This window comes from Scyliorhinus canicula, chromosome 18, assembly GCF_902713615.1.
Source record: "Scyliorhinus canicula chromosome 18, sScyCan1.1, whole genome shotgun sequence".
NCBI classification, from domain to species: domain Eukaryota; kingdom Metazoa; phylum Chordata; class Chondrichthyes; order Carcharhiniformes; family Scyliorhinidae; genus Scyliorhinus; species Scyliorhinus canicula.
Genome location: NC_052163.1, coordinates 77,717,745 through 77,744,793, shown reverse-complemented (window position 1 = coordinate 77,744,793; position 27,049 = coordinate 77,717,745). Strand labels below are relative to the sequence as shown.

General features: G+C 44.4%; 1 protein-coding gene across 1 annotated transcript in view; it reads left to right on the top strand.

Annotated features, from left to right (window-relative positions):
* Positions 1-27,049, top strand: part of LOC119953662 (AP-1 complex subunit mu-1) — a 159,587-nt gene that overhangs the window by 52,419 nt on the left and 80,119 nt on the right. Inside the window, exons 7-10 of the mRNA XM_038778150.1 lie at positions 4,747-4,889; positions 6,323-6,394; positions 7,565-7,723; positions 18,714-18,839. Coding sequence (XP_038634078.1) covers positions 4,747-4,889; positions 6,323-6,394; positions 7,565-7,723; positions 18,714-18,839 — 500 coding nt within the window. The remainder of the gene's footprint in view (positions 1-4,746; positions 4,890-6,322; positions 6,395-7,564; positions 7,724-18,713; positions 18,840-27,049) is intronic.

Genomic DNA, 27,049 nt, shown 5'->3' with positions numbered 1-27,049 from the left:
TAGAGAACCAAAGATTCACAACCCTTCTGAGTGAAGACATTTCTTCTTATCTCTGTCCTACATGATCGGCCCCCTTATCCTGAGACTGTGGCCTGAGTTTTAAACTTCTCAGTCAGTAGAAACAACCATTCAGTGTTTGCCCTGTCAAGCCTCTTCATATCTGCTCATATCTTGCCTTGCAATATGTGAGAACGTAGTAAATACTATCATCTAGAGACTTCAGAATTATCCTCCTGTTCCCAGGCTATTTATATCAAACGAGAACAGCATTGGCTCCAGCACAGACCCAATTCATCCCTGGAGAATCTAACTGCAAAGTACTCTCTAGTTTTTCCTCCTAATCCTTGTCCCAAAACACACCAATGTTACCAGTTTCCCTTTAATACCATTTGCTTCTATTGTCTGAATAATAACCAGTTGTGTTGGTTGGGGGTTAAATATTTGTTCAGACAGTGGTGAGAACTCCCCTACTCTGAGCTGTGTGAATGTTTTAGTTGCCCAGCTCTTCACTGTTGCTGCTGTCAAGACAACACGAATAACTGACAAAATAAACCAGATTACTCCCATCGAAATGCCAAATGTCATTTTTTTTATGAAACCAATTAATTTCCAGATGATGTATTGGCCAACAGAGATCTGTTGCCCACAAACCACCAGCTGCCTTGTTTGTGCCAGCAGTTCTCGGGCATCCTGTAGTTAGGAAGTAAATTGACCACGCCAAACCATTAGGACGATTCCTGCCGGTTCTGTTCCTTCTAATTTCACTGGATTGAAGCAGCTGTTTGTTGAACCAAAGAAGATCTCTCATGAAAACACTGCTGTCAGTAAATAGTTGTGTTTTCTGCAAGACCCATATCCCTTGATCCCTTTAACCCCAAGAGCTACAACTAATTCCTCCTTGAAATTACACAATGTTTTGGCCCCAACTACTTTCTGTGGTAGTGAATTCCACAGATTCACCACTCTCTGGGTGAAGGAATTTCTCTTCGCCTAAGTCCTAAAAGAGTTACCCCTTATCCTCAAATTATGACCCCTAGTTCTAGCCTCCCCCACTGTCGGGAACATTCTTTCTGAATCTACCATGTGTAATCCTGTTAACATTTTATAACACTTATTTGTGTTGGGGTAGTGGGAGGTTTGTTGGTACAGTATGTTATAATTTAATCTAAGAGGAAGGGGCACTGTACATATTTATCTGGCTGACAGGGGAGGACACTGTGTCTGAATTCAGTTTTACAAAAGTCCAGTGTCCCAGCTCACAGGTAACCAAAGGTTGTGCGGATTCATGGGCTGCATGCCACCACTTTCAGGAGGGAAGGGGGAGAGAAGATTAAAGCGGGGGGGAAACAATTTTCTCAGCAAAAATATGAAATTAATTTTGTCTTGTTGGTGTTGTTTCTTTCTCTCCAATCAAGAAAGAACTAAGTTGCACCAAACCGATAGAAGACAGAGTGTGGTGGTTGATGGCAAATATTCAGCCTGGAGCCCAGTTATCAGTGGCGTACCGCAGGGATCAGTTCTGGGTCCTCTGCTGTTTGTGATTTTCATTAACGACTTGGATGAGGGAGTTGAAGGGTGGGTCAGTAAATTTGCAGATGATACGAAGATTGGTGGAGTTGTGGATAGTGAGGAGGGCTGTTGTCGGCTTCAAGAGACATAGATAGAATGCAGAGCTGGGCTGAGAAGTGGCAGATGGAGTTTAACCCTGACAAGTGTGAGGTTGTCCATTTTGGAAGGACAAATATGAATGCGGAATACAGGGTTAATGGTAGGGTTCTTGGCAATGTGGAGGAGCAGAGAGATCTTGGGGTCTATGTTCATAGTTCTTTGAAAGTTGCCACTCAAGTGGATAGAGCTGTGAAGAAGGCCTATGGTGTGCTAGCGTTCATTAGCAGAGGGATTGAATTTAAGAGCCGTGAGGTGATGATGCAGCTGTACAAAACCTTGGTCAGGCCACATTTGGAGTACTGTGCGTAGTTCTGGTCACCTCATTTTAGGAAGGATGTGGAAGCTTTGGAAAAGGTGCAAAGGAGATTTACCAGGATGTTGCCTGGAATGGAGAGTAGGTCATACGAGGAAAGGTTGAGGGTGCTAGGCCTTTTCTCATTAGAACGGAGAAGGATGAGGGGCGACTTGATAGAGGTTTATAAGATGATCAGGGGAATAGATAGAGTAGACAGTCAGAGACTTTTTCCCTGGGTGGAACACACCATTACAAGGGGACATAAATTTAAGATAAATGGTGGAAGATATAGAGGGGATGTCAGAGGTAGGTTCTTTACCCAGAGAGTAGTGGGGGCATGGAATGCACTGTCTGTGGTAGTAGTTGAGTCGGAAAAGTTAGGGACCTTCAAGCGGCTATTGGATAGGTACTTGGATTAGGGTAGAATAATGGAGTGTAGGTTAACTTCTTAAGGGCAGCACGGTAGCATTGTGGATAGCACAATTGCTTCACAGCTCCAGGGTCCCAAGTTCGATTTCGACTTGGGTCACTGTCTGTGTGGAGTCTGCACATCCTCCCCGTGACTGCGTGGGTTTCCTCCGGGTACTCCGGTTTCCTCCCACAGTCCAAAGATGTGCAGGTTGGGTGGATTGGCCATGAAAAATTGTCCAAAATTCTATGATTAACCTAGGACAAAAGTTCGGCGCAACATCGTGGGCCGAAGGGCCTGTTCTGTGCTGTATTTCTCTATCTAATGTAGCATCATGCTATCCTCAGGATCACAGCTGACAATGATGTACTCTCAACTGTTGCTTTGTAGCCATATTTTTGTGATATCTTTAATTGATTTGATTGATTTATTGTCATATGTGCCGAAGTACAGTGAAAAGTATTTTTCTGCGGCCAAGGGAATGTACACAGTTTGTACGTAGTAGCCAAAAAGAATAATCTGCAAAATACATTCTCAAATATTACATCGACAAATATTGATTGGTTACTGTGCGGAACAAGGGCCAAACGAAGCAAATGCATGAGCAAGAGCAACACAGGGCATCGTGAATAGTGTTCTTACAAGGAACAGCTCAGTCCAAGCAGAGTCATTGAGGACTCTAGTAGCTGTGGGGAAGAAGCTGTTCCTATGTCTGGATGTGCGGGTCTTCAGACTTCTGTATCTTCTGCCTGATGGAAGGGTCTGGAAGAGGGAAAAGCCTGGGAGAAGGGGTCTCTGACAATGCTGTCTGCCTTTGCTTCACTGATAATGCACTAATGTTGTTTGAAACTTAGTCTGATGCTTGCTAGAAGTAAAAATCTAGAAGAAGCATCAAAGGGATTGCTCAGAAGTATTCCTGTCTTGCTCATATATCTTGGGGTGGCATAGTGGTTAGCCTGTCGCCTCTCAGCGCCAGGGACCCAGGTCCAACTCCTACCTTGGGTGACTGTGTGGAGTTTGCATGATCTTTCTGTGTCTGCTTGGGTTTCCTCCCACAGTCCAAAGAAGTGCAGGTTGGGGGATTGGCCATGCTAAATTGCCCCTTAGTGTGTACGTTAGTGAGGTTACAGGGATAAGGTGGTGGAGTGGGCCTATATAGGGTGCTCCTTCAGAGGATCGGTGCAGACTCAATGGGCCAAATGGCCTTCTGCACTGTGGGAATTCTAGGGTTATCGGGATAGGGTTTACGGGTTAGGGTGGGGGAGTGGGCCCATGTAGGGTGCTCTTTCAGAAGGTCGGTGTGTACCGATGGGCCGAATGGCCTGCACAGTAGGAATTCTATGGCTATGTATTCTTCACAAGAAGAATTGTTCCATTCGGCGAATACTTATTGCTAATCTGCTCAGCCGAGGAGTGCTTCACATCTGGCAGAAAGCTTTGCGCTTAGCCTGCCTGGTTTGAGATAGCAAACCCAAAGTCAGATTGAAAATGTTGATGCACTTGCAAGTGATGGTTGCAAACCAGACTCCAGGGACACTGGAATGGCATTACTTAATAGTTGATGCATACCCATCTTTAGCCGGGAAATGAGGCAGAAGCACACTTTGTTTTTCTTTTAATTTATTTGTTCATGGGATGCATGTGGCTGGCTTGACCACTTATTGTCTACAAGAAGGTGGCGGTGAACTGCCTTCTTGAACCGTGGCAGTCCATGTGTGTTGTCAGAACACCCACAGTGCTTTGAGGAAAGAAGTCCATTTTCCAGGGATGACATGGGAGGAGCTGGGTTTTATGCAAATATTACAGGGAATCAGATCACGAACAAATTACACATTTTGAAATAAAGTTCCTGCTGCAAACAATTGCACAGGTTGGAAAGGAGATGAGGTCTGAAATTAATGAAACTATAATAGATATTTTACTAAATTCACCAGTGATTCCTGATAATTAGATATTGTCAGGTGACATTCCTGTAAGAGAATCTAGACAAATACCTTTCTGTTGGGATGAAATTTCAAATAATATTTGGAGGAGTGAGTTTTGGAAAAGGACAAATAAATCTTTAAGTACGTGAAAAGATACCAATTCTCACTCCCTCTGTTATTGAAATATTGAAGACCTGTGTGTAAATGGAATTTCCATCAGCATTTACCTCTGGCATAGAACTGACCATTAGTTGCTGCTGTGAACTGACCAATATTTCTTCACACTGGGAAATTTCTGACTAAAGTTACAAAATCAAGTGTTTGTTCTTTTTCACCATTCCTGTTATCAGTTAACAAGCTCTTTGAATGTTTCTTTTGCAAAAGCAAGCCGTGTTGCTGCAATGTAGAACCATGTTTAAAAGAGATTCCCCTATTCTTTCCTGAGGCAGGCGGGAAAAGTAAATCTGTGGAGTTGGAAGATGTGAAGTTTCACCAGTGTGTACGCCTCTCCCGATTCGAGAACGACAGAACCATTTCCTTCATTCCACCAGATGGAGAATTTGAGTTGATGTCCTACCGTTTAAACACACATGTAAGTACAGAGCTGTGTGCAATGAGTCATTGAGTAGGTATTGGTCTCGGTGTGTATGATGTGCAGCCTGGAATCTGTCCATTAGGTTACAGCAAATCACTTGATGGAGATTCACAATGAATTATCACTGAGCTATTGTGACCCAGTGCATTGTCAGTTTATTTCAATTGCTCAGCCAGAAATGCATGGCGACACTCTGTCCTTTTCCACGTGGCTTTCATGACCAAATGATAGCCCCTTGAATTGATTAAATGGAAATCGTACAAGTTTGAGCGAGTATATAAAACCATATTAGTACCCTAAAGCCTTCAAATATGATTAAACCAATAGAAATTTACAGCAAGCTTTATCCAACAAAATCTGGTTTTCCCCATTGAAATTTCTCCAAAAAAGCAAGGAAAACACTCATTGGTTGGGTGGGTTGGCAGAGTGGCAGGGTTTGTAGGGGGGAGCAGTTGGCTTGGACAGTTTACAATTGTGACAATGGAGAGAGTGTGAGCCTGTGGTATGCGTTGTGCTGCAATACTGCCTTAATCCCCTGTTACGACTTTAAGAGCTATTGAGGCTTGTATAGAACAAAATGTTCAACTGTGGGAAAACACTTGCCTTGCCCTGTTTAGTTTGATCAGCATGCCAAACTGTAATTATAGAGCAAGCCCTTAAGTAGGCAGTCAGACCTCGATAAATGGTTCTGTTCCCTCTGGTTGACCTAGCACCAAAGTCACCAATTAATCATGATTTGAGGCCTTTATTTGATACTGGGGCCTAAATGGCATCTTGTGAGTAAATCAACAGCTTTCAAATTTTCCCATTCCCAACCCAGGAAATCTGTTACCCTCTGTGTTGAAATATGGGGCTGCTAGACAAAAGAAAATACCGCTCCCGTAATACAAAATAGTTTATATTTATTCTTTTATTTTTATTACTTTCCCCTGCATTTCATTACTTTTTGCTGTATTCTTCTATGCTTGCTGAATTGTTGCGAGGTTATTTCTGACTCCAAATCAGTTACCAGGTAAACAAAAGCAAGAAAAGATGTTGAAGACTCTAATGCACTATTCCCAAGAACAAGGTGCTCATAGCATGCCGTGTGAAGGTCTCACCCTTAGTTTGAAATCCTGTGGAGCAGTTCATTGTGTAGCACCACTGATGAGTAGGGGACTCCATCCTACTCAGCTGTCACATCTGGTCCCAATTACTTGTGTAGGCTGAGTTTATTGATTTTCTTTGAAGTTACAGCATCTATAATTGGGCTGCAAGAATATGGCTGTAAAGCAGTAATACACAATCACATTCTTGTATTAACATCTGGACTTTCTCTTTGGAGTTGATGAGTACTGAGCTTACCAGAGTGATTCTTGCCTTTTTAAAGACTAATTTCCAATTAAAAACCTTGGAGAGTGCTAACCCTCCTGCACCTTTTTGGTCACTAGGTCAAGCCGTTAATCTGGATTGAATCGGTGATTGAAAAGCACTCCCACAGTCGAATAGAGTACATGATTAAGGTGAGCTGTTTTTCTTTCCAAGTGCAAATCGATCAAGCATCAAATGTCCAAATGGAGCTTCGGTGATTTTGGATATTTTTAAAAACATCCAGCTTTCATCAGGGTTTCAGAAACATCGGCTCAACTGAGAAACATCATTATAAAGGGTTCTGGAGTATGTTTAATAATAATATTTATTAGTGTCACAAGTAGGCTCACATTAACACTGCAATGAAGTTACTGCGAAAATCCCCTTGTCACCACACTCCGGCGCCTGTTCGGGTACACAGAGGGAGAATTCAGAATGTCCAACTTACCTAACAAGCACGTCTTTCGGGACTTGTGGGAGGAAACGAAACCCCTGGAGGAAACCCACACAGACACGTGGAGAAAGTGCAGACTCCGCACAGACAGTGACCCAAGCCGGGAATTGAACCTGGGTCCTGGCAATGTGAAGTTTAACGAGCACTGCTGGAAGTGAGAGCTCCAGGAAATGTCAAACATTCATTAACTATGTAGAAAGTTAGATAAACATGAGGCTCCCTCAAGATCCATCTCACTGACTTGCAGTGACATTCGATTTGATATCATTGATATATATTAGCTATTAGCATAGCTAGTATATACCAGGCTAGCTTCAATGATCCACCAGAACGCACATTACAATCAACATGTTACTTAGTTCACATTTAAAACAAAATTTCTTACCTAACCTCCAGCACGTATAATACAGTGAGAGTCAGGAAAAGCCCTCACAATTATAATACCTTTAATAAACACATTTCCCACCTATCCCAACCCATGTATAATCTAGTCCTTTTTATGACCGTGACTTAACTCACTGACACCAAACAAGACAGCCACTTTTGTAGGATATCAAACTGTATCTCCTGCCTACTCGTGTGTTTGCCGAAAGCTAAAGTGCAGCTTTTAAACTAGAGTTGGTTGTCACGGGTGATTGCTATGTTCGTATATTTCTGATGCCATTAATATCGATGAAAGGTTATACCTTTTATTGACTTGATGTCTGAAAAAACTCAGGATACAACATGTTCAGCAAAATCTATACATACAGTGTATGTGGTTCACAAAACTAACTGCTTGCAAACCTTGGGTACGTGTTACCATTGCTTATTCTACTTGTTAAAGCAGTAACTATCAGCAAACAGGCTTCTTCATCTCTTTCTCCAGGCAAAAAGTCAGTTCAAACGTAGATCCACAGCCAACAATGTGGAGATTCACATTCCAGTCCCAAATGATGCAGATTCACCCAAGTTTAAAACCACAGTGGGTAACGTGAAGTGGGTGCCGGAAAGCAGTGAAATAGTGTGGTCAATCAAGTCATTTCCGGTAAGGATCCTTTCTTGTGAGTTCCGAATTTGTGACAATTAAAACGTCTAAAACCGATTCGATCAGATTTTTAAACCATGGTATTGAAGGCTGTAGAGCCAAGGTGGGTGAAATACAGAGGCAGAACATCTTCTGCAGTGGCTATGCGCGTGGTATCTTTCACTAAGGGATGCTGCCGTCAGTCCAGAAAGACATTTTACCTACTACACAATTCAATGTTATGTATAAATTTGAGTGCTGCTGGGATGCCAGTTATGTAGTTTATAAGCACCAGCAATTGGGTGATCAAATCAAGCAGCGTGTTCCTTCGCTTGGTTGGAATGTGCAGAGTACAGGTAATAATCAATCAGCCCACATTTGCAAAACTCAAACAGAATGTCTACTGTTAGATGTGACTCTGCGATTGAGCAGCATTTGCTGAACAGCCCTGACTGCACTAAAAGCTGCACAAACAACCGATGTAAGATGATCAGTCAAGCACATGACGTGACTCGTTTACACCCATTAGAAGCAACATGCATTCTCGCACAGGGACCTACTTCTTGGAAATTAAAGAGACTATGTTCCAACCCCGTGTCTTTTTTGAATTACCTGGGAGCTTGGGGAACCGAGAGTTCTCTGTTGTTTTCTCCATGGCAACGCCTCAAGCCACAAGCCAATCAAGAGTCAGCTTGCCAACCAATTTTCTCCTGTTGTACAAATTGTTGTGATTGTAAATTTGGCATTCTTGTGTTTGTCCTGATAAGTGTAAGACAAAAAGCTTCATCAGCTCATTTCATTTCAGTAATATTCAAGTTCTGTGCCACCAAGTCAAAAATTATGTAGCGACACTAAGAAAGGTGCAAACAAAACCTATAAGTTTGATTCGACAAAATTGGGGTTATATCTATCAAGAGGGAATGAACAACATTAAGTCTCTTTTCTCTTGAAAAGAGAACAAAGGACATTGCAGCACAGGAACAGGCCCTTCAGCCCACCAAGCCTGCGCTGATCCAGATTCCTTATTTAGACCAACTACTTATTGCCCAAATGGTCTATATCCCTCCGTTCCCTGCCCGTTGACATGTCTATCAAGATACATCTTAAATGTTGCTATCGTGCCTGCTTCCACCACCTCAACTGGCAACGTGTTCTAGGCACTCGCCACCCTCTGCGTGAAAAACTTTCCATGCACATCTCCCTTAAACTTTACCCTTCTCACCTTGAATCTGTGCCCCCTTGTAATTTAATCTTCTACCCTGGGGAAAAGCTTCTGACTATTCACCCTGTCTATACCTCTCGTAATTTTGTGGACCTCAACCAGGTCTCCCCTCAGCCTCCGTCTTTCCAGTGAAAACAATCTGGCTTTATTCAACTTCTCCTCATAGCCAACACCCTCCAGACCAGGCAACATCCCGGTAAACCTTCTTTGCACTCAGGGCTGAGAGCATTGAGGGAGAGGCCTTTAAGATGATAGAAGTCCTGAGTGGACACAGTGAGTGTTTCTATTTGTGTGGAAGAGCAAAGCTGGAGAATATTAAATATTCCTGTATTGAAAGAAATTCAGTAAATTGAGAATGTGGAACTAGCTGCCACAGAATGGTTGAGAAATACTGAAGGATTGTAAAGGGTTACCCTGATATTGGTAAATGTGGAAGGATGGAAGATGATCGATGAACGCTAGCACGGATTGCGTCGTATAGCCTGTTTCTGCGCTGTATATTCCATTTAATTCTGTTCAATTCGGTTCAACTGTGGACTGTCAGCCCTGAACTATATAGCAACATAGATCAGCCATGCTTAGCATGTAGGGTGTACAAATCCCACAGAATCACTTGGAAATAGCCTGCTTGGCCCACTGGATTTAGCAGTAGGCCATAATGCAATGAGCTGTTCCTCCCTTACTCTGGAATAGTGTGCTGTAACTTTACTTTGTGCTGGGCTTTATCCTGCATGAGCAAGAATCCATTGAATAGAATCCCTACAGTGCAGAAGGGGGCTGTACTCCATGTGCCTGAACCGTTCCCTTTAATTCCTTTTTCCTTCAACCGCCTGTCAAACTTATTCTTCAGTATTGACATGCTCTGATTTCTTTACTCATAACTGTTTCTGTAGTCCACAGAATTATTTATTTTGCCTCCTCTTAATGTATCTGCAAATGTGGACAGCACTTTCTCCTAGCCCCATATACATAGAGTGCAGTTCCTGCGCCAGTTCAGTAGAACCCTGCTACTCACTGGAAAATTCCATGGATCTCCTATACTACATTTACTCCCTTTTAATCAAATTCTTTACTTCCTTAACTCCATGACCCTTAATTTTTTTTCAGTTGTCTCAAGTGCAATACCATGCCAAAGGCTTTCTGAAAGTGCATACAAGTGTCTTGTTGTTTAGTGTGATTCTGAAAATTAGATTCATCTTAATTCCGCTGTCTAGAGAGACCCTACAATCTTTATGATTAATAGCACCCATTTGTTTCTTAAATGAGTCCCAGGTTTTTGGCTGCACTGCTCTGTTTGGGAGTCAATTTTATTCTTTGTAGAGAACTTGCTGACCTCTTCCTAACTGTCCCTTTTACTAATGTTTAACCAGTGTCCCCTTTTCCTATTCTTACTGTCATTTTGGAGTAATTAGAAGCACAGAATCCTGACAATGCAGGAGGAGGCTATTCAGTCCATCGAGTCTGCACCCATCCTCTGAAAGAGCACCCTACCTAGGCTCTGTAACCCTACTTATCCCTGTAACCCCAACTAACCTTTTTAGACCCTAAGGGACAATTTAGCATGCTCAAGCCACCTAACCTGCACACCTTTGGACTGTGGGAGGAAATCGGAGCACCGGAGGAAACCTAAGCAGACACAGGGAGAAAGTGCAAATTTCACGCAGTCACTCGAGCTGCTGCTGTGAAGCAGCAGTGCTAACACTGTGCCGCCCCAGGTTTACCTGCAATCTTGTATTCCACTTGAAGGTCATCTTCCAGATACTCCCCTCTAGGCTGAAAAGCCCCAAATGCCTTCACTTCTCTGCACACAGCCCAGACTCTTGACTCTGGCTATCAGACTCCCTGTGGCTCTTCTCTATACTGCCTCTATTGCTTGTGTCTCACTCACATAAACAGGACACAGTACTCAAAATGCAGACTAACCAATGCTCAATTTGTATAGAACTCATCTGATTTTTATCTACTGTTTTTTCTGTGTCGCTCATTATTCAATTTTTAAAAAAAGTAAGTAATGATATTTGAGTAGTTGGGAAATTATCTTTTAGCTTTAACAAAGGTTTATTACTACTTGTAAAATGTGTCAAGTATTTGTAGGATGTCAGTACTAATGAAGCTTATTAATATTACTCACATAATAATACTAATTGCTTATTGTCACAAGTAGGCTTCAATGAAGTTACTGTGAAAAGCTCCTAGTCGCCACATTCCGGCACCTGTTCAGGGAGGCTGGTACGGGAATTGAACCCGCGCTTCTGGCATTGTTCTGCATTACAAGTAACGTTGGGACTTTACTACAGGCCTCCCAAAAGTGAGCATGAAGTAGAGGTACAAATATGCAGACAGATTATTGAAAAATGTAGGAGCAATAGGGTGGTTGTGATGGGAGATTTTAACTTCCCCAACATCGAATGGGATTCATGTAGTGTTGGAGGCGTAGATGGAGTAGAGTTTGTAAGGAGCATCCAGGAGAGTTTTTTTAGAGCAGTATGTAAATAGTCCAACTCGGGAAGGGGCCATACTGGACCTGGTGTTGGGGAATGATCCCGGCCAGGTGGTTGATGTTTCAGTCGGTGATTACTTTGGGAATAGCGATCACAATTCCGTAAGTTTTAGAATACTCATGGACAAGGACAAGAGTGGTCCGAAAGGAAGAGTGCTAAATTGGGGAAAGGCAGAGTATAACAAAATTCGGCAGGAGCTAGGGAATGTGGATTGGGAGCAGCTGTTTAAGGGTAAATCCACATTTGAAATGTGGGAGTCTTTTAAGGAAAGGTTGATTAGAGTGCAGGACAGACATGTTCCTGTGAAAATGAAAGATAGAAATGGCTAGATTACGGAACTATGGATGACGGGTGAAATTGTGAGACTAGCTAAGATGAAAAAGGAAACATACATAGGATCGAGGCAACTCAAAACTGATGAAGCTTTGGAGGAATATCGGGAAAGTAGGACGAATCTCAAACGCGCAATAAAGAGGGCTAAAAGGGGTCATCAAATATCTTTGGCTAACAGGGTTAAGGAAAATCCCAAAGCCTTTTATTCGTATGCAAGGAGCAAGAGGGTAACTGGGGAAAGGATTGGCCCACTCAAAGACAAGAGAGGGAATTTATGCGTGGACACGGAGGAAATGGGTGAGATTCTTAATGAGTACTTTGCATCGGTATTTTCAAAGGAGAGGGACAAGACGGATGTTGAGGCTAGGGATGGATGTTTAAATACTCTAGGTCAAGTTGTCATACGGAAAGGGGAAGTTTTGGGTATTCTAAAAGACATTAAGGTGGACAAGTCCCCAGGACCGAATGGGATCTATCCCAGGTTACTGAGGGAAGCGAGGGTCGAAATAGCTGGGGCCTTAACAGATATCTTTGCAGCATCCTTGAGCACGGGTGAGGTCCTGGAGGACTGGAGAATTGCTAATGTTGTCCCTTTGTTTAAGAAGGGTAGCAGGGAAAATCCAGGGAATTACAGACCTGTGAGCTTGATGTCAGTGGTAGGCAAACTGTTGGAGATGATACTGAGGGATAGGATCTATTCACATCTGGAAGAAAATAGACTTCTCAGTGATAGGCAGCATGGTTTTGTGCAAGGAAGGTCATGTCTTACAAACCTAATAGAATTCTTTGAGGAAGTGACAAAGTTAATTGATGAGGGAAGGGCTGTAGATGTCATATACATGGACTTTAGTAAGGCGTTTGATAAGGTTTCCCATGGCAGGTTGATGGCAAAAGTGAAGTCGTATGGGGTTCAGGGTGTACTAGCTAGATGGATAAAGAACTGGCTGGGCAACAGGAGACAGAGAGTAGTGGTGGAAGGGAGTGTCTCAAAATGAAGAAGGGTGACTAGTGGTGTTCCACAGGGATCCGTGCTCGGACCACTGTTGTTTGTGATCTACATAAATGACCTGGAGGAAGGTATAGGAGGTCTGATTAGCAAGTTTGCAGATGATACTATGATTGGTGGAGTTGCAGATAGCGAGGAGGACTGTCAGAGAATACAACAAAATATAGATAGATTGGAGAGTTGGGCAGAGAAATGGCAGATGGAGTTCAATCCAGGCAAATGCGAGGTGATGCATTTTGGAAGATCAAATTCAAGAGCGGACTATATGGTCAATGGAAGGGTCCTGGGGAAAATTGATGTACAGAGAGATCTGGGAGTTCAGGTCCATTGTACCCTGAAGGTGGCAACGCAGGTTGATAGAGTGGTCAAGAAGGCATACAGCGGGCTCCCCCGGGGAACATGTTTAGGTACATGCAGGTGAGGGCGTTTGCCAGGCAGCAGGTGGAGGGGTTCCCCTTGCTGCCCCCACGAGGGGTGCGGGATCGGTTGCTCTCGGGGGTGTGGATTGGAGGAGGGAGGATTTCGGACATATACCGGGTAATGCAGGAGGTAGATGAGGCCTCGGTGGAGGAACTGAAGGGTAAATGGGAAGAGGAGCTGGGTGAGGAGATTGAGGAGGGGACGTGGGCGGATGCCCTGGAGAGAGTGAATTCCTCCTCTTCCTGTGCGAGGCTTAGCCTCATACAGTTCAAGGTGCTGCATAGGGCCCACATGACTGGGACGAGGATAAGTAGGTTTTTCGGGGGCGAGGACAGGTGTGCTAGGTGTTCGGGGAGCCCAGCGAACCACGCCCATATGTTTTGGGCGTGCCTAGCGCTGGGGGAGTTTTGGAAGGGGGTAGCAAGGACGGTGTCGAGGGTGGTGGGATCCAGGGTCAAGCCAGGCTGGGGACTCGCAATTTTTGTGGTTGCAGTGGAGCTGGGAGTGCAGGAGGCGAAAGAGGCCGGCCTTTGCGTCCCTAGTAGCCCGGCGGAGGATCTTGCTCCAATGGAAGGATGCGAGGCCCCCAAGCGTGGAGGCCTGGATCAGTGATATGGCGGGGTTCATTAAATTGGAGAAGGTGAAATTTGCCCTGAGGGGATCAGTACAAGGGTTCTTTAGGCGGTGGCAGCCTTTCCTGGACTTCCTGGCGGAACGATAGGGAAATAGGCCGGCAGCGGCAGCAACCCCGGGGGGGGAGGCAAGGGAGGGGGGTGTGGATCGGTGGGAGGGAGAATTGTGTACATGGGTTTGTGGGATGTGGCGGGTGTTCTCTCTTTCCCTTTTGTTGTTTGGGTGTTCTTTTGTTTTTTTCTTTTGTTTGTAGTTGCTTTTGAAGTTGGGTGGGTATTGTTCTTGGGGTGTTACCGCGGTTGTTTTGTTAATAGAGTTGAGATGTTTATATTTTGTAAAAATTTCAATAAAAATTATTTTTTTAAAAAAAGAAGGCATACAGCATGCTTGCCTTCATCGGACGGGGTATTGAGTACAAGAGTAGGCAGGTCATGTTACAGTTGTATAGGACTTTGGTTAGGCCACATTTGGAATACTGCGTGCAGTTCTGGTCGCCACATTACCAGAAGGATGTGAATGCTTTGGAGAGGGTGCAGAGGAGGTTCACCAGGATGTTGCCTGGTATGGAGGGTGCTAGCTATGAAGAAAGGTTGAGTAGATTAGGATTGTTTTCGTTGGAAAGACGGAGGTTGAGGGGGGACCTGATTGAGGTCTACAAAATTATGAGAGGTATGGACAGGGTGGATAGCAACAAGCGTTTTCCAAGAGTGGGGGTGTCAGTTACAAGGGGTCACGATTTCAAGGTGAGAGGGGGAAAGTAAGGGAGATGTGCGTGGAAAGTTTTTTACGCAGAGGGTGGTGGGTGCCTGGAACGCTTTACCAGCGGAGGTGGTACAGGCGGGCACGATAGCATCAATTAAGAGGCATCTAGACAGGTATATGAACGGGTGGCAACAGAGGGAAGTAGACCTTGGAAAATAGGAGACAGGTTTAGATAAAGGATCTGGATCGGCGCAGGCTGGGAGGGCCGAAGGGCCTGTTCCTGTGCTGTAATTTTCTTTGTTCTTTGTTCTAAGTCAGCTGTTTAGCCCACGGTGCTAAACCAGTCTCTGTGTAATAATACTAGTAAGATTTATTACTATTGGTAAAGTTTATTAGCAGTTGCAATTCTAACTAATAAATAAACTGGTGGCAGGGCTGCTCCGACCTCTGGAATGCCGATACTGTGTCTTGTGGGAAAAGAGACTGGCAACTAACATAAAACGAAATTCCAAAGTCTTCATTTGGCATGTAAAGAGTGAAAGGGTGGTAAAAAGAGGAGTAAGCCCAATTAGAAGGCAAAAGGTGTTTTGTGCATGCAGGCAGAAGCTTCGTTGAGGTGCTAAATTAATATTTTGCATCTGTATTTACCAAGGAAGAAGATGCTAACCCAGGCTGTGGTGAAAGAGGGGATAATTCAGACACTAGAAGGGTTTAACATTAACACTGAAGAGCTATTGGATAGGTGACCTGTATTTATAAATTAATAAGGCACCAGGGCCAGACGAGGTGCATCTGCGGATACTGAGGGGAGTGGGAACTGTGGGGACACTGCCATAAATTTTCAGATTTCCTTAGACTCCGGGGTGGTGCCAGAGGACTGGAGAATTGCAAACGCCATACGAAACGGTTACAACGCTATGTCCAGCAACTATAGGCCTGTCAGTTTAACTTGGTGGTGAGGAAACTGAGGCAACGTCTAGAAACAGTAATTCGGGGCATAAATTTCACAAAAATGGACAAATGTAGGTTAATTGAGGAAAGCCAGCATGGATTTCTAAAATAAAAATCATGTATAACTAATTTTCTGGAGTTTTTGAGTGGGTTTGAAGGTTTTACTAGGGCAATGCAAATGTGGGTTATGTGGACTTTTAAAGGCTCTTGATGCAGTGCCACACAACAGACTTGTGAGAAAAGTTATAGCTCATGGAATGAAAGAGAAACAGAGTAATGACTGGACAGAGTAGATTGAAAGAAACGTAGAAAATAGGAGCAGGAAGAGGCCATTCAGCCCTTCGAACCTGCTCCCCCATTCATTATGATCATGGCTGATCATCAAATTTAATAGCCTGATCCTGCCTCCCCGGCAATATCCTTTGATTCCCTTCGCCTCAATCTAACTATATCTAACTGCTTCTTGAAAACATGGAATGTTTTGGCCTCAACGACTTCCTGTGGTAACGAATTCCACAGGCCGACAACTCTCTGGTGAAGAAATTTCTCCTCTTCTGTCTTAAATGGTCTACCCCATACCTTCAGACTGTGACCCCTGGTTTTGAACACCCCCATCATTGGAAACATTCTTCCTGCATCTACCTTGTCTGGTCCTATTAAAATTTATAGGTTTCTATGAGATCTCCTCTCATTCTTCTGAACGCCAGCAATACAATCCTAACCGTCTGATTCTCTCCTCAGTCCATTCTGCCATCCCAGGAATCAGTCTGGTAAACCTTCGCTGTACTCCTTCTCGAGCAGTGATCTTCAAAGTCGGGGGCGCGACCCGGGGGTGGGTCATGGGCGTGTGTCGGGAGGGTGGCGGAGTCGTCCATCGTAGCGCTCCCGATTGCACAACTTTGTGCGCAACAGCTGCAGGGGCCGGCTATTAACTATGCCAACTGCAAGCAGCCTTTTTACCATATTAAAAAAAAAATGCGGCCACACTGTGATTGCGAGCCCGCTCATCGGTGCGCATGCGCAGAGATTTGCACGATGACAAGGTCACTGTCACCGAAGACAAACTCAGTGCCCTGATTAAAAGAGCTGGTGTGACCATTGAGCCTTTCTGGCCTAATCTGCTTGCCAAAGCATTGGCTAATATTGATGCTAATAGTCTGATCTGCAATGTTGGTGCTGGTAGCAGTGCCCCAGCTGCTGCAGCAGTTGTTTCCACTGCTGCCCCGTTACTGCTGAAGAGAAAAAGGAAGAGAAGAAACTGGAAAGATCTGAAGAGTCTGACGATGACATGGGCTTTGGTCTCTGATTAAACGTGCCGTGCGACAGCATTGTTACAATTTACCAAAAATAAATAAAAATTGAATATAAAAGCCGGCTGCTGCGACTGAAGACCGCAAATTTGAACAATCGGAGATGCAGAAGATTTAAAAAGAAAAAAAAAATTCTATATAATCTTCCTGCCTGAGGGAGGCAGAGAGCAGGTCACGGTCCCTGACCGTCGCCATACCGTGCTTTGGGTCGATTGCGATTCCTCCATTTTGTCAGCAACAAACAAGGTAAGAGAAAATGGTGGGTCCCGAAGGACGGCCGGCGTGGGTCCCGAAGGTCGGCCGGCGTGGGTCCCAGAAGGACGGCCGGCGTGGGTCCCGAAGGACGGCCGGCGTGGGTCCCGAAGGACGGCCGGCGTGGGTCCCGAAGGACGGCCGGCGTGGGTCCCGATGGACGGCCGGAGTGGGTCCCGAAGGTCGGCTGGCGTGGGTCCCGAAGATCAGCCAGTTGGTAAAAATGGGTCCCCAGAAAGAAAGTTTGAAAAACGCACTCTAGAGCAAAAACATCCTCAGACAAGACCAAAACTGCACGCAACATTCCAGGTGTGGCCTCACCAAGCCCCTACATAATTGCAGCAAGACATCCCTGCTCCTGTATGCTAATCCTTCCGCTGTGAAGGCCAACCTACTGTTTGCCTTCTTTACTGCCTGCTCTACCTGCATGCTTGCCTTTAGTGACTGGTGTACGAGGACACCCAGGTCTCGTTGCACATTTCCCCCCCTCCTAATTTTATGGCCATTCAGATGATCTGTCTTCCAGTTTTTGCTACCAAGTGCTACCTTGTATTTATCCAAATTATACTGCATCTGCCATTCATTCGCCCACTCACTCAACTTGACCTAATCTCACATCCTCACAGCTCACTCTCTCACCCAATTTGCAAATTTGGTGAGATTACATTTTGTTCCCTCATCTAAATAATTAATATATATTGTGAATGACTGGGGTTCTAGCACTGATCCCTGCAGTCCCCCACTAGTCATTGCCTGCCAATTTGAAAAAGACTTGCTTATTTCTACTCTATTTCCTGTCTGCTAATAGGTTTTCTATCCATTTCAATACACTACCCCATATCCCATGCGCTTTAATTTAACACACTAATCTCTTGTGTGGGACTTTGTCGAAAGCCTTCTGAAAGTCCAAATAAACCACATCCACTGGTTGGTGAAACTGTTCCTACTTATGAAAGGATCGAGAATGAAAGGGAAATTGGTAAAAGACACGAAAGCAACATAAGTAGAAAGATTTTTATGCGTGAGTGGTTAGGGTTTGGAATGCGCTGCATGAGAGTGCTCGATGCAGGTTCAATTGATTCATTCAGAAGGGAACTCGTTGGAAGCATGTGTAGGGTCACGGGGAGAAGATAGGAGACTGGCATTAAGTGAATTGCTCATTTGGAGAGTTGAATGATCGTCTCCTGCGCTGTAACATTTCCCTGATTCTTTCTGTGGCTCTATTCTCTCAGTCTTGTTTGCTGCCCTGTGTTGGCTGTATCTAGAGTGTTGAGTCTGTTAACATCCCGAGGTCTCTTTCAACTTCATCTGTGACTGTTTCCTGACCATTCTGTTCCTTCCTACCCGAGTGCTTTCCACATGTCTGAATTCAGCTTCATATCTGCTGTTCTGCAGAGTTCGACGTTTTGTCTTTTTTTTCCCCCTCCTTTCTTAAAAAAAAATACAGTTTCTCAGTTACCTTTCGCACTGCCCCCCCTTGGTTGACTTAATGTATAAAATAGACCAGATTTTGTGGGCTTTCAAATGGAAGCTCGGCTGCCAGAATTTTAACAACGGTGTGTTTTGAGGTTTGGTGAAAGTGGGGAGATTATGATCCGATGGGGCAGCTAAATGGGCAGCTCGGAAACATGCGGTAAATGTGCCCTTGCCTTGGCCTGATTTTTCTTCTCCGTGCCTCCAGGGTGGAAAGGAGTATCTGATGAGAGCACACTTTGGACTCCCTAGTGTGGAAGCGGAAGATAAGGAAGGAAAACCACCTATCAGTGTGAAGTTTGAAATTCCCTATTTTACCACTTCAGGAATACAGGTAGGTGCATGGTATTTATATGAACAGCAGATGGTGCTGTTACCCTTTTTTTTTTACCCAGACTGTTGCAAAGAGCATGGAGAGAGGAAAGATCTTTGTCGGAACATTTTGTTTATGATTTCCATAATCCCAATAGCACTGTTCCCTCTGATGCCCGCTCTGATATTCCTCCAGGCAGCTCTGGCTGGACTTCTGATTCACGCAGCGAGTGATTTACGCAAGTTGTTGACTTTTTGAGTTGTGTGATTGCTTTCCCAAGCCTCCGCATCGCCCACTGCAACCACAACAGTTGCTAATAAGGAGCTAAGTGGTTCAACATTGAGGATCCATCCCAAATAAATCCCTACCCTGTCCTCTAATCATGCACCAGCGGGTGCGGTTTGACATTGGAGGATAATAAAGTTGGCTCATAGCTCTGCCGACAGCTGTTTGGAGCAAGCTCGGAATTTTATCCCAGCATGTAACAACAGTGATTACCCCAAAGTGGATGTGTAGCAGCCATGGCTTTTCGCACTGTTGGAAGGAAAAGATACATGCTGCCTGAATACGCAACTATTAAATTGAGAGTGCCTGCAACAGGAGGGAGGCCATTAAAATAGCCTGGTTCCATTTACCTTGATGCCATGACCCAACAAAAATCCACCAATCTCTTGTTTGAAATTTGAACTGACCAATAGTCACGTTGGCTTTTTTGGACGAGGCTGCTCTAGATTCCCAGTGCACCACCTTACCAGCTCTGGCTTAGTTGTTTGTGCAATCCCCTCTGAATGAATAAAGTTTCCAGATTCAAGTCTCACTCCACAGCTTGAGCACCAAAAATTAAGCTTGCATGCCAATGCAGTGTTGGGGGAGCACAGGGTTGGCGGAGGGTCAGTGTTGTGCTGTTAGTCCAGACGGAGCGCCGTGCTGTTGGAGGGTCAGAGCTGAGGGAGCGCCGTGCTGTCGGAGGGTCAGAGCTGAGGGTGCGCTGCGCTGTCGGAGGGTCAGAGCTGAGGGTGCGCCGTGCTGTCGGAGGGTCAGAGCTGAGGGAGCGCCGTGCTGTCAGAGGGTCAGAGTTGAGGGTGCGCCGCGCTGTCGGAGGGTCAGAGCTGAGGGTGCGCTGCGCTGTCGGAGGGTCAGAGCTGAGGGAGCGCCGTGCTGTCAGAGGGTCAGAGTTGAGGGTGCGCCGCGCTGTCGGAGGGTCAGAGCTGAGGGTGCGCTGCGCTGTCGGAGGGTCAGAGCTGAGGGAGCGCCGCGCTGTCGGAGGGTCAGAGCTGAGGGAGCGCCGTGCTGTCGGAGGGTCAGAGCTGAGGGTGCGCCGCGCTGTCGGAGGGTCAGAGCTGAGGGTGCGCCGCGCTGTCGGAGGCTCAGTGAGCGCTCGGTGGTGGGGTGCGCCTCGGTGGCGGGGGAAACGCCACACAGTCAGATGAGCCACTAACCCAAGACCCCCTTTGCCTGCTTGGGTGGATTTTATAAATCCCGCGGCACTATTTTAAAAAAGAGCTGAGGAGCTCTCACTGATGTTCTGACCAATATTAATCCCTCAATCAAAATCGGGGAACAAGGTTATTGTATTGTGGATTCTTGCTGTGTTTCTCCATTACAACAGTGACCAAACCTCAAGTGGCTGTAAAGTGGTCATGAAAAGCATCCTCTAAATGCAAGACTTTGGATGCAGAAGTGTTTGCTAAAGCAACCAGATTTCTTTAATTTCATGTAATCTAACTTCTTCCTACATAAAAAAGAAAGGAGCACACATCCCGCAGTGATTGTTGTTTGTCCAGACTAGTCTGTGCTGTTCATTTCAGATCAGTTGTCCAGATCACATGAATTATACTTTAGCCATTTGGTCTTGTTGGAGATGGTACCACTCGCAGGTCTTGTATTAACTAATGAGAATTATTAGTTGTTCCAGAATAGTAACTGGGAATTCAGTTGGCAGACGGCACACACACATACCCCAAGGGATTCTGTCCAAAAACATGAGCCATGTTAGAAATGTTGGGTTTGTCTGAGATATTCTCCTGGTCCCCACGTCGTAAGTTCAGGACTGTGCCCTTTATTACGATCCCAAACCAGACCCTAATAGTGGCTACAATACTGGACCAAAACCACAATATTTTAGTTTATTTTGTAAAACTTCTCTCCAGTAGTGATTGCACAAAGAAATAGGGATTTGGTATTTTAAACAAAACTTTATTATTAACACGATATTAAACTGTTTAACAACACACCCGGAAACAGCTTCTAATTACCCCATAAACAATACTACTCCGTATCCTTAATTACTATCTCGCCTCCCATTTAAACAACAAGAAAGAAAAAAACATGCAGCTCTCAATCCCTTCAACATCTCAATGGCGCAGAATAATCCTTGCTTTCTAGAGCAGATTTGGATCCTGTTCGAACCCCTGCAGACTCTGACTGTATGTCTTCAAAAAGCTGTTTCAACTGGTTTGTTTCAGCTTCCCCCTTGTCCTCAGACAAGTCTGCACTGGTTCAAATACTATTAATTTCTTTTTTAAAAAAGTATGCTACTGTGAGAGCAAAAGACCTTGCATTTGATCGAAAGTGTTAGCCAGATCAGAACTCTAATCCAAAGCTTTCTCAAAATGTCTGAATACTTTAGCTCCACCCAGCAATGGCATCATCTCCCCAAGATAAAAACAAATGAACTCCCTAGACTGAAAACACATCAGCTCCCCCGAGTCAAATAGTGCATTAGCCCGGGCTTTAATGATGGTCAATTTCACCTCTGGCTCCTAAAAGCTTTCTGGTCTTGCAAAACAAGATTTGTTTAAAAACATGACAAATGCAGTCAAACACATTCTAACCCAGGCTTTTAATCCTTAAATTGCCAAATGTATATAAATCCAATGTATCTAAAATCCTGTATTCACCACACCACACCTTATTACCCATTCATGTAACCTCGGCAGTTGCAAAGATCTGAGCTGGGTATTGTGTCTTGTGCTCTCCCCAACTGATTGGCCAGCAGACAGATCTCACAATCCGCAAGTCTAGATCCACACTCCGCTTAATTTAACAAACATTTTGTGAAAACATAGACTAACAGAATCAAATGCTGCCTTACTCCAAATGGTTTTGCACCCCCCCCCCCCCACGCCAATGATTAAGAAAATTATAATTCAAAAATATGTCACTCTATTCCTATTCGTAGACTTCTGTAACTTTTTCTGATCCGTTTTGATGCTGAATTTGCCCAGGTCTTTCTAGACTTACTGGTTAAGCAGAAAAGTCCGTTCACCTCTTGCCTCCCTTGCCAGATCTTGCACCAAACTGACATACATACATATATTCCTCTTGATTCTCCTCTTAGTGGGCTAAACAGCTGGGTGTAATGCAGAGAAGGCCAACAGCGTGGGTTCAATTCCCGTACCAGCCTCCCCGAGCAGGCACTGGAATTTGGCGACTAGGGGCTTTTCACAGTAACTTCCTTGAAGCCTACTTGTGACAATAAGCGATTATTATATTATATAGTTACTGGGCAGGAAATTAATAGCTGACCTGTGAATCCCTTCCCACTGGTGATTGGCAAGTATGACTATCCCAGCTATTGCCCATTCCTCTCTTCACCCCTCCCCTCTGTAAAAGCAGGCAAATGTATCTCAGTTCATAATAAACACTCTTGTTACCAATCTTGACCTTCTGCCTCCATGGTCAGCTTTATTCCTCATCCAATCTCCCACTCACGAGGCAGGTTGTATGCTCCTTGTTTTCAATCCTTAAAAAAAAAGAAAGATCCTTTGCAACCCCAGCATTTGCTCACTGTTCTCGATGTGCTAATAATCTGTGCACAGAGACACTTGTGGCATATTGAGTTGCGATGGTGAGTTGCAAAAATATGAACCCATTTTAACTTCAAGGCCCCCTCAACATTCAGTCGTGTAAATTGTGTCTGAATGACCAAGACACAGCTGAATCCTACACCTCAGCTAGGATAAACATTATCAAAATTTATCTTTGTACTCGTTTCCTGTTATATGTTAAATCATTGTAACCTTGACTCAAGTAAGTTCTGTGCTGACCTGTCAGCCTGCCCTTGCATCCTAGCACACTGTCCGTTAGTGAGTGAATTTTCTGCAAATTAGAAGTGAGCAGTTTGGAGACTGATTTTGCTGCTGTTGGCCAGTAGATGGTAATGTCTGCGCACATTTCAGCTCTATTTCTTATACAGCTGTTTAATATCATCGAATGGCTGAGTTGCAGACTTGATGTTCAGGATATAAATGGCCAGTGTGATCAACAGCAACAACTTGCATTATAATAGCGGCTTTGGAAAAACTAAAACATACCCTACCCCAGAGATCTTCATGGGCATCATTTGATCGAAATGGAAGCCTGGCCAGTAAAGGTGTTGTTTGGATGAGGGTGGTGACCAAATGCTTGATCAGAGGTTGTTGTTTTATATTTTTTAAATTTAGATTAGCCAATTCTTTTTTGCCAATTAAGGGGCAGTTTAACGTGGCCAATCCACCTACTCTGCACATCTTTGGGTTGTTGGGGGTGAGTCCTACGGAGACATGGGGAGAATGTGCAAACTCCACACGGACGGTGACCGGGGGCCGGGATTAAACCCGGGTCCTCGGCAAAGGTTGGTTTTTAGGAGCAGGCTTAAAGAAGGAAAGGGAGATGGAGGGATTGCCGCAGCAGTAAAAGGCACAACTTGCACACATCTGGAGGAGTCTGGATCGGCAAAGTTGGGCCCAATGGCAACCTTTTGTGGTGTATCATTCTATTATAGAATGACTTTGTCCTAGTTAGTTATAGCCTCCATATTCGCACAATGAACATTAGAGTATACGGCCAGAGAAATGGAGTCTTTGCTCCTGATGTTTACTCTTCTCTCCCTTTTAGACTCTGCAGACTTTCCTCAGTGGGATTCAAGTCTGTCCAGTGTCTGTTTAAACAATTCTTGTGTATTTTTAAAAACCGCCTTTGCACAGGATCTTTGGCAAGATAGTGAAATCAAGCATGTAGGTGATGTATGGATCAGAGTAAAATGTTGTGTGTAATGTACAGTGTGTGACTGTGTGAAGGCAAAATTTTTATTCAGCAAAATGTAAAAGTAAAATTTTAGTGCAGCTTACTCTTTAAATAAATAAATAAAATTAATATTTTATTGTCACATGTAGGTTTACATTAACACTGCAATGAAGTTACTGTGAAAAGCCCCTAGTCGCCACATTGCGGCACCTGTTCGGTTACACAGAGAGAATTCCGAATTCTCAGCTGGTACAGGAATTGAACCCGTGCTGCTGGCCTTGCATCACAAACCAGCTGCAAAGCCCACTGAGCTAAACCTCCTTTCCGTTAATCTGTAAATGTTTACCTCTGGTGGAAAAGGACCAAAGATTATGGCGATTTATTTTGGGTGGAGGGTGGTTCAATGTAGTATTGGCTCTGAGAGATGTTAACCTTCCCCTTTGAGCCAACTAGTGTCATTGTCCATGGCCAACGGAGGACAGGATAACTTAAAGAAAGATGTTACTATGGCTACACAATATACACAATGTCTCTTGAACAAAAAAAAGGAATTGTGAATGATTAGCATCACAGATTGTGGAGGTAATGCTTCAAGTGTTAAGTAGTTGCTTTGGGAATTAAATTACTTACTGCTTTGCGGAACATGCTGAACCTGAAAGACTTATAATGCAATGAAAATTCCAATGTCGATGGGTTTTGAGCACATTAGATTGAAGAAGTGTCATCAGGATGCCCTGAAAATGGATCTCATCCAACTGTTGCTAATGTGACGTGAAATGTTGTACTGTCGAACGTTACTTACCAAAACATCACATTTTCTTATCAATGTGCGGCACGGTAGCACAGTGGTTATCACTGTTGCTTCATTACATCCAGGTTCGATTCCCGGTTTGTGTAACTGCGGAGTCTGCACGTTTCCCAATGTCTGCGTGGGTTTCCTCCGGGTGCAACAAATTCCTCCCACAGTCCAAAGACGTGCTGTTGGTAATTTGGACATTCTGAATTTTCCCTCCCTGTACCAAACAGGTGCCGGAATGTGGCGACTCTGGTATTTTCACTGTAACTTCATTGCATTGTTATTGTAAGCCTACTTGTGACACTAATAAAGATTATTATTATTTGTATTCTGCTCCTGCACCCTCTTTTAGAACTGTCCAGGTACTCTTTATTTTATACTGGCTTTCCGTGTTTTTCCTACCAAAATAGATCATCTTTATTATTGTCACAAGTAGGCTTACATTAACACTGCAATGAAGGTACTGTGAAAATCTCCTAGTTCCCACATTCCGGCACCTGTTCGGGTACATAGAGGGAGAATTCAGAATGTCCAAATTACCTAACAGCACGTCTTTTGGGAATCGTGGGATGAAACTGGAGCACCCGGAGGAAACCCACGCATTCACTGGGAGAACGTGCAGACTCCGCACAGACAGCGATCCAAGCGGGAATCGAACCTGGCGCCCTGGAGCCGTGAAACAACAGTGCTAACCACTGTGTCTGCATTAAACTTTATCTACCGCCTGGTCGCCTTTTACACCAGCAGGTCTGCTGTGTCTATTACTATCCTCAACACAATTTGTAATACTTCCAAGTTTTTGCAAATTTTATAAGGGTGTCCAATACACCCAAGTCTAAGTTATTTATGTATATCAAGAAAAGCAGTGAGAGTACTGACCCCTGGGGAACACCATTGTACATAGAACATAGAACAGTACAGCACAGAACAGGCCCTTCGGCCCTCAATGTTGTGCCGAGCTATGATCACCCTACTCAAACCCACGTATCCACTCTATACCCGTAACCCAACAACCCCCCCTTAACCTTACTTTTTTTTATTAGGACACTACGGGCAATTTAGCATGGCCAATCCACCTAACCTGCACATCTTTGGACTGTGGGAGGAAACCGGAGCACCCGGAGGAAACCCACGCACACAGGGGGAGGACGTGCAGACTCCACACAGACAGTGACCCAGCCGGGAATCGAACCTGGGACCCTGGGACCCTGGAGCTGTGAAGCATTTATGCTAACCACCATGCTATCCTGCTACCCATCTTCCAGTCCAAAGAAAATCTGTTCACCATTATTATTTTTCTATAATGTACTTGGATTTCCAAAAACAGATCAACAAGGTACCATGCAAAAGGCCACTTGATAGGTGAAGAGTCCATGGTGTTGAGGGTAGTATATTAGAATGGTTAGAGGATTGGCAAACTAATAGAATCCCTGCAGTGAAGACGGAGGCCATTTGGCCCATCGTGTCTGTACTGACGCTTTGAAAGAGCACCCTATCCCCCCCCCCCTATCCCTGTAACCCCACCGTGGAAGAATGTGGCATATCCAATCCACCTAACCTGCGCATCCTTGGACTGTGGGAGGAAACCGCAGCTCCCGGAGAAAATCCACACCGACACGGGAAGAATGTGCAAACTCCACACAGATAGTCGCCCGAGGCTGGAATTGAACCCGGGGTTTGGGTAAGAAGGGCATTTTAAGGATAGCAATTTGTAACTAGTAGAGTTGCATTGGGATCAGTGCTGGTATCGCAATTATTTACACTATGTATATCAATGACTTGGACATTTGGACACTATTGCCAAGTTTGCTGATGACCCAAAAATCAATGGGAAGGCAAGTGATGAGGGTGACACACGCAACCTACCGAGGGATAGAGATAGATTAGGTGAGTGGGCAAAAACTTGGCAGATGGAATATAATGTAGAAAAATGTGGAGTTCTGCACTTTGGGAAGAAGAATAAAGGAGCTGAATATTATTTAAATAGAGAAAGACTACAGAAGGATGCAGCACAGAGGAATTTGGGGGTCCTTGTGCATAAATCACAAACATTTAGTGTGCAAGTTCAGCAGATAATTGGGAAGGCAAATAGAATGTTGACCTTTATTTTGAAGGGAATGGAGTATAAAAATAGGGAAGTCCTGTTCAAACTATACAAAGTGCTAATTGGACCACACCTGGAATACTGAATAATTTTTGTTCCCTTATCTAAGGGAAGATATACTGGTATTGGAGGCAGTCCAGAGAAGATTCACTAGGTTCATCCCATGAATGGAGGGATTTTCTTAAGAGAGGTTGAGTAGGTTCGACCTGTACTCATTGGAGTTTAGAAGAAAGTGAGGCAACCTTATTAAGGCTTACATGAATCCTGGGGAAGATGGGAAGCCAGATGCTTGACTGGGTAGATGCTGAGAGAATATTTCCCTTT